The 7,511-nt window shown below is 37.4% G+C and overlaps 1 protein-coding gene across 3 annotated transcripts; it reads left to right on the top strand.

Moving 5' to 3' along the window:
* The first annotated feature begins 304 nt into the window (after positions 1-304).
* On the top strand, positions 305-5,940 carry LOC149002975 (TMV resistance protein N-like). 3 transcript variants are annotated; one of them, XR_016170338.1, is made up of 5 exons: positions 305-905; positions 1,067-2,231; positions 2,331-3,392; positions 3,503-4,098; positions 5,499-5,940. XR_016170338.1 is itself a non-coding variant. In XM_089138010.1 (5 exons), exons 1-5 carry the CDS (start codon positions 406-408, stop codon positions 3,956-3,958), a joined length of 3,087 nt encoding a protein of 1,028 aa, XP_088994136.1. In that variant the 5' UTR covers positions 305-405; the 3' UTR covers positions 3,959-4,422. The 3 variants fall into 3 exon arrangements, 2 of the variants coding, with proteins under 2 accessions (XP_088994136.1, XP_088994134.1); XM_089138010.1 differs by lacking the exon at positions 5,499-5,940 and having other exon boundaries at positions 2,331-2,657; positions 2,754-3,392; positions 3,503-4,422; XM_089138008.1 differs by lacking the exon at positions 5,499-5,940 and having other exon boundaries at positions 3,503-4,422.
* Positions 5,941-7,511: the final 1,571 nt, after the last annotated feature.

Genomic DNA, 7,511 nt, shown 5'->3' with positions numbered 1-7,511 from the left:
CAAATAAAAATAAATAGATAGATAAAAAGATAAAATAAAAAACAGAAAGAAATGAAAAACTGATTCCTTGTAGATATTAGAAGATGCTCTCTGTGGAATCTTTTTTGGCTTTTTCTAACCCCAGATTCCACCACACTAGCAATGAGTCCCACCTTCTATCTTTTCACATTGCTTTTTCTCCTGCAATTATGGTGTCGATTACAAAATCTCCCATTTAATCGGTAATGGAGAAGCAACTTCAATAATGAACCGATCACTTTCCCTTTCCCTTTTCCCTTCTGATGTTTTGCATTTACAACTTCTGCACGGTGGGTCTTGCCTTGCTTGAAATCTGTGTTTTCTTCTTCTCTTTTGTCTTGGTTGCAGAAAGTCATCGTATTTTTCTGATCTTCTGCTGCATTTTCCATGGCGACCAGCAGAGCCTCCTCGTCTTCCTCTGGTAAGTGGAAGTATGATGTCTTCTTGAGTTTTTGTGGGGAGGACACTCGCACTAGCTTCACCGATCATCTCTTTAACGCACTGGTGCGAGAAGGTATTCAGACTTTCAGAGACAACGAAGAGCTAAACAGGGGAGAGGATATCTCTTCAGGACTGGTGGCTGCCATCGAAGATTCTAGGGTTGCCATTATCGTCTTCTCTCAGAACTATGCTTCTTCCACCTGGTGCCTTGGTGAGTTGGTGAAGATACTCGATTGTAGAAATGGTGGCCAAACAGAAAGGGTATTCCCTGTTTTTTACAAGATCGATCCATCGGATGTCAGGAAACAGAGAAAGAGTTATTCTAAGGCATTTAAGACACACGAAAAACGTTTCGAGAAGGAGAAGGAGAAGGTGAAGAGGTGGAGGGGTGCTCTCGCAGAAGCTGCAAATTTGTCAGGGTGGGATCAACGAAAGGTTGCTGATGGGTAAGTAGTCTTTCTTATTAATCAAATCCTTTTGGTTAATTCGTCCTGTTTTACAGTTGCAGCCTTCTGATGTAGTAATCTCTTTTTGTTCTTTCTTTCTTACATACTTTTGGTCTTTGTATTTTTATATATATGGTCTTTTCATCAACATGCATGACCAGGCATGAAGCGGAACTTATAAAGGACATTGTCGAAACAGTGTTGGCAATAACAAACCCTACCGGAGGATGTTTGGATGTTGCAAAATTTCCAACTGGACTTCACTCCCACGTAGATGCCATATGTGATTTGTTGAATGGAGGCAGTTCAAACGCCGTATGTGGTTCGCATAAAAAAAGAAGAAAGAATGAAGGTGGATCAGATGTTGTTCGCATCATAGGAATATATGGCCCCGGAGGAATTGGGAAGACAACCATAGCAAAGGCCGTTTTTAATATTATGTCTAGAAACTTTGATGGTAGTTGCTTTCTTGCTGATGTTAGAGAGGTTTCTAGTCAGCAACAGGGTTCTCTGCATCTGCAAAAACAGCTTCTCTCTAACATCTTGAAACGTGAAGGCATAGAGATTCACGATGTACACCAAGGAATCACTATGATCTATGGTCGTATACGCTATAAAAGAGTTCTCATTGTTTTTGATGATGTGGTGAAGATGATACATTTGGATAAATTGGTCGGTAATTTTGATTGGTTTTGTCCAGGAAGTCGAATCATCTTGACGACTCGAGATGAACATTTGCTGACTGAATTGGATGTGGATGAAAAATATAAATATAGAGTTGAGACAATGGATGTGAAGGAATCTCTTCAACTTTTATGCCGCCATGCCTTTAGGCAAGGTGGTCCCTTAGAAGGCTATGAGGAGCTCTCAAAGGAAGTGGTACATTATGCAGGAGGCCTCCCTTTAGCTCTTGTGACTTTGGGTTCTCTACTGTACAAAAGAAGTCCAGTTGAGTGGAAGTGTCAGTTGAAGAAACTGAAAGAGATACCCCTTAGTGATGTCTTGGAAAAACTTAAAATTAGTTATGATGCATTAGATAAGTTTGATCAAAGTGCATTCCTTGATATCTCATGCTTTTTTGTTGGAAAGGACAAAGACTGGGTGAGTATGATTTTAGATGCTTGCTATCCAAGTGGAGAAGCTGTGGTTAAAAATCTCAAAGAGAGGTGTCTGGTCACAATTGATGAATATAACAGACTTCATATGCATGATCTAATTAGAGACATGGGTAGGGAAATTGTTTGTAATGAGTCTCCCAAGAATCCAGGAGAGCGTAGTAGAGTGTGGAAAAATGATGAAGTCATTGATACATTGAGAAATCTCACCGTAAGTACTATACTAGCACATACATTTGCATCTCTTATCATAATACATGATTTCCTTTTCCTTTTATTTATTTATTTATTAATTTATCTCTTTTGCCAGGGAACAAGTACCGTTGAAGGCTTTCAATTGTTACATACCCCAGATGGAGAAGAGCATGAGTATTTTGGCAAAGTGATTATCAAAGGTGTTTCTAAAATGCCAAATCTAAGATTTCTTCAAGTTAGCAGTGGTTCGGTTGATGCAAGAGGAAACACTATAGATTGGGAACAATCTTGTCAAGAGGAAGTGATTTTATTCAAAAACTTAGTTTGCCTCAAATGGTTTGGGTTCCCTTTCAAAACTATACCAGATAATTTCCATCTGGGGAACCTAGTTATTCTTGAGATGCGGTGTAGTGTTCTTGAACTAACTTGGAAGGGAACCAAGGTACGCCAAATTAATTTTGCTGATTTGTGTTATATCTATTTGAGTGAGTTTTATGATATGCAATTTGTGGAAACTACTTTTTGTCTTATCTTCCAGAATCTCACAACGTTGAAGGTCCTCGATCTTAGCCATTCTCATTTCTTAACACAAACGCCGGATTTCTCTGGACTCCCAAATCTTGAGAGATTGAATCTCGAGGGGTGTTCATGCTTGGTCGAAATCCATGAATCTATTCATTGTCTAAAGAAACTTGTAGAATTGAAACTAATAGGCTGCAACAGTTTAAGAAATCTTCCACGCCATATCAACAAATTGGAATCGCTTCAAGTACTTGATGTTTGTTCTTGTTGTCAGCTTGAGAATTTGCCGAAGGGATTCAAGGAATTGAAACGTTTAAAAAAGCTTGATCTGTCAAGTTGCAACTGGATAGATGATGGTATAGCTAGTGGTCTTGGGGAGCTTTCCTCTTTGGAGTCATTGATTCTAAACTACACCGAATTTAAGTGCCTTCCAATGCTTCCGTCAAGTTTGTGTTCTCTTCATGTATCTTTCTGCTACTCTTGCTTGGAAAGATTACCATACCTGTCAAACTTGAAGCAATTAAGGGAGCTAGACCTTTTTGATACTCCAGAGGTGACTGAAATTGAGGGCTTAGGGGGTTTGAAATCTGCAACAATTATAAACTTATCTGCTTGCATCAAATTGGAAACTTCTGTGAAGAAGAGAATCTTTCAGGTTTTCTCTTTTACTCAGACTAGGCTACTAGATTTAAAATTGTGAAACCACTTTCCTAATGTTTTTAATTATATAAAGAACATGGTAGTCTGATTTGGTTTCATGGACAGGATATATGTAAAGAATTTGGAGGCGATAAGATCTGTGACATCTTTCTTCCTGGGAATGAGATTCCCGATTGGTTTGCCTTTCAAAATGATGATTGCCTGGTTATTGCTCAACCTCATAACATGGAGATGCAGCCACAACCAAAAGGGCTCATTATATGCACTACCTTTGAACTAGGCCAGGGTAACTTTTCACATCGCACCAACGTCCGTCATGCAGTCCATGTTGAAGTTGTCAATAATTCAAAGAATTCTACATGGAAGCATGCCCAAGTAACTTGGTTTCATGAAAGGGGAACAATGATTACTTGGATGATCAAGATACCAAATACTATTTGGAAATCAATCGCTGCTCAATGTCAATATGAATATGGGGATACAGTGACTATTTCAGCCTACCGAATTGATTATGAAGATGTAAGACATCCTGTGGACCAAATTGGGTTTCATTTTTTCTAAACGTGATATACCAGGTGACTTTTTGGGAAGAGGAATGTTCCAAAATCTTAAGCTGAAGAAATTTGGGTTCCATTTCTCCTGTGCTCACCTCACACAACATGAGTGTTTGTTGGAGGAGGAAGATTCAAAAGCATCGCTTAGTAAGTTTTTTTTATATTTTGGATATTGTCTTGGATCATTTGGTGAATCTATTTTGTTTAGTTTTCAAATAATAAACTTAAAGAATAATTATTTTATTTTTGAAATTAACTAAATGACATCTATTAATTCAGTGCATTATTCCATTTGGAACATGTAATTTTCTTTTGTTTTTCAGTCACTTGACCATGATTTAACTTTTCATCCACCTCTCTGCCTCTTCCCAGTGTTGCTGTTTATTAGAAGATAAATTTAGTTGGAAAAGAAAATCCATATTTGTAAATAGACATGCAATCAGGATCCACCCGACATATATAAATCAGATATATTAAAAAAATATATAACATATAGGACCTTTAATGTTATTCTCATTTATGGGGTTTATTGTAAAGATAAATTCCAAGCAGCATTGGATACTTGGGTTAGTCGGAAATGCTTCACAGCTTATGTGGACTTCCACTAAATCCTATCCACTTGTCATACATTTGTTAGCCTGAATGATGCAACTCTGTTTTTTTTTCTTCTCACATTTCTTCACGCCTTGATTTAGGGCATTTTCCACATTGGAATCAAAATACCATGCTTCAATTCTAGCACACTCTGAATGACTGTTTCTACATTATATTATAGATATTATTGAAAGGGAGATGACCCAGGTAGTGGTTCAATCACTCCTGCTGATGCTAATTTGGATCCACGCATTATCTTTAACCTTCAGAATCATTAATCCCCAGCTACTAGAATCACTTTTCATGGTGGAGGAGAATCACAAATATCTTACCAATCAGATATTTCTGGATTTCAAATTTGAAAAGCTCTTCACTGTTACTACATTTAACTGGGTTTTGGACTGGCTCCAACTTGCAGCCCAACTCTACTATTCTACTATTAGAGTACAAAAATAGAACCTCATTCTCTCAGCCCATCTTACTGGTTTCTCCGATCATTTCTTTAATGAGGGCACTCGTACTAGGTTCACCAATCATCTCTTTAATGCACTGGTCAGAGAAGATATTCAGACTTTCAGTGACGACGAAGAGCTAAACAGAGGAAAGGACGTCTCTTCAGAACTGATGGCAGCCATCCAAGATTCTAGGGTTGCCATTGTCATCGCTGTAATTTTTATAGTTTTATTTGGAATTTAAAATTTTCATTGTTTTTTTTGCTAATGGACTCTTAAATGGCCAATAGGTGTTTGTGGTTCTACTCTTGATAGGCTAGTTTGGTAGCTAACAAACAAGCCTTTAAAGAACGGTTATGTTTCTTGGAGACAACCCTACTAGTGTTTTTTAATCTCCTGTATAAAGGTGAGAGATGTTATTTATTCAGGTACATATATTGTTTTATGAAGTTGTTTTAAATTGTGTCAACAATGGATTGGTGAATAATTGTATAATTGTAGGGACAAAGATTGCATATGGATCTTAGAAGTTTTGCTGCCGCGCTTCTCTGTTGCCACACCATCCAGCCACCGATCTGCTGCCGACACACTTGCCCATTTGGTGATGGAACCTCCCTGCACGTGTGTCTCTCCGCCCTTGTAACGTGTTATCTTTCCACCCTTGCGGCATGTCATGGTGGATACGTCTTTTGTATCTCCTGAGCTTATCTGTTGCTACTATTTTTACAGCTTCTTTTCTAAGGTTTTATTGAGCAATCTTTGGTCAATCTTTCATATTGATTTCAGATTTCAGTTCGAACTTTGTGTTTGCATGTAGTTTTCTTTTTGTAATTTTCTTTTTGGTGTGATTTCTGTATTTTTTTTTGGGTGTGTTTCTGTAAACCTTTGCAGTTTTTATGAATGAAGTTTCCTTCTTACCCCCAAGAAAGAAACAGTCTCATTTGATTCACCACAATTGTGAGGCAGAATATCAGTGGGTTATAATATGTTTTTGTCTAAATTGGCATCATGAACTAATGACGCTACCACGCTGCATCAGTTTGGCAATCATTCTGATGCTGATGCTGATCTAGTCTTTATGGAAAATTGAAAACAGTCCACATATTTCTTTACATAAAAAAGTGCCATTGAAGTATTATTGTGTTCCTCTCTATATGCTAATTCTCTGTGTTTATGCTGGTGGGTAGACCTTTTTTTTTCCTTTATCCATATCTGAAGTAGCCCTTTGGTATGTAATATGTTTGTGCATATCCTGGATCATCAGAAACAGTACGTGTTGTAGTGCAATTGTGTAGATCTTCTTGATAATTGAGGCCAAGTTCTTCGTTTCATTGCTCTCACAAAAGAAACTAATAAAAGAATAAATTCCAGACATCCAGGCTTTATTAGGATTCTTTCATTTTTTTTGGTAATGAAACTTTATAAAGAAAGCAAGCAGATAAATTCATGGAACAGGACTGCAACCACAAAATGGAAAAAACCAAGATGTTGAGCATGCCAACGACACAGCCTTCCAAGCCAGGGAATCCACAACAACGTTAGATCCTATAAACAAAAGACCGGACGGATAACTCCATAGGGTCATCAATACAAAGTTATATAATCTAATCTAATCACGTGAATTTAACATAAAGTTAGACAATTTGAGGAGACTAAATGTTGTGTTCTGAGTCCAACTGGACCAACTGGCTTATATTGATTGTATAAAACTCTTGATTGACGGTGGATGCTCAAAGTTACAACTGCCTTCATAATGAGACAAATTTATTCCAGGTATTTCTGCCTCGTTTTCAATTGAATCCGAATTTTTTCATTTAAATTGAATAACAAAATCAAGTTGCAAATACCATAGATTTCTTTTTCTTTTCCATTTCCATTTCTGAGAATTAGTTCTAAGACGATAATTCTCTTAAGTTTTGCCTCTCTTTTTTTTTTTGGCTCAAGGAATTCAGAATTTTATTAATCAATATGTAATCTTTTACCAACTCATCCACTAGTTTTAATAAGACAGTAGTTATTACAGGTGAATATAAAGCTGTTGCCTTTTTGTGGAAGTGATTTGGAGCGGGCAGCTTATGCTTGGAAAAGATCCAGAGTCTTACTATGTAAAAAGGTTCTCTTCAATACAACCTAATCTACCTTTTTTTCTCATTTTATCACAAAGACACTTCATGATAGGGGTGCAAGTTTGGTCCTGGCGGCCTGACCTTCTGGCCCTGATTCAAGCCCTGACCTTCTGGTCCTGATTCTAGCCTTGATTCTGGCCCTGATCTTGACCATGATTCTAGCTCTAATTCTAGCCCTGATTTTGGCCCTGATTTTGACCCTGATTCTGGCCCTAAGATCTTAATCTTGGCCCTGATCTTGGCCCTAATCTTGGCATTGATCTAGACCCATGATTTTGGCTCTTATTTGAGTCTGGATGTTTTGTAAAAAATTAATAAAAATAAATTATATCTTCATTACCAATGTAGTAAGTATTCACCAAATTTTAGCCCAATCCTGACCCTAATT

This window comes from Hakea prostrata, chromosome 10 (assembly GCF_041222555.1).
Source record: "Hakea prostrata isolate BN-2017 chromosome 10, UWA_Hpros_2, whole genome shotgun sequence".
Classification (NCBI taxonomy): Eukaryota; Viridiplantae; Streptophyta; class Magnoliopsida; order Proteales; family Proteaceae; genus Hakea; species Hakea prostrata.
Note: the sequence above shows the minus strand (reverse complement) of the source record. Positions and strands in the feature narration are given on the sequence as shown.

What these genes read in the sequence shown, in the direction of transcription:
- LOC149002975 (XM_089138008.1), top strand. Translation starts at nt 406, where the DNA reads ATGGCGACCAGCAGAGCCTCCTCGTCTTCCTCTGGTAAGTGGAAGTAT. An exon ending in CAACGAAAGGTTGCTGATGG is followed by an intron (nt 906 to 1,066) that starts GTAAGTAGTCTT and finishes ATGCATGACCAG; the next exon opens with GCATGAAGCGGAACTTATAA. An exon ending in TGAAGAAGAGAATCTTTCAG is followed by an intron (nt 3,393 to 3,502) that starts GTTTTCTCTTTT and finishes TTTCATGGACAG; the next exon opens with GATATATGTAAAGAATTTGG.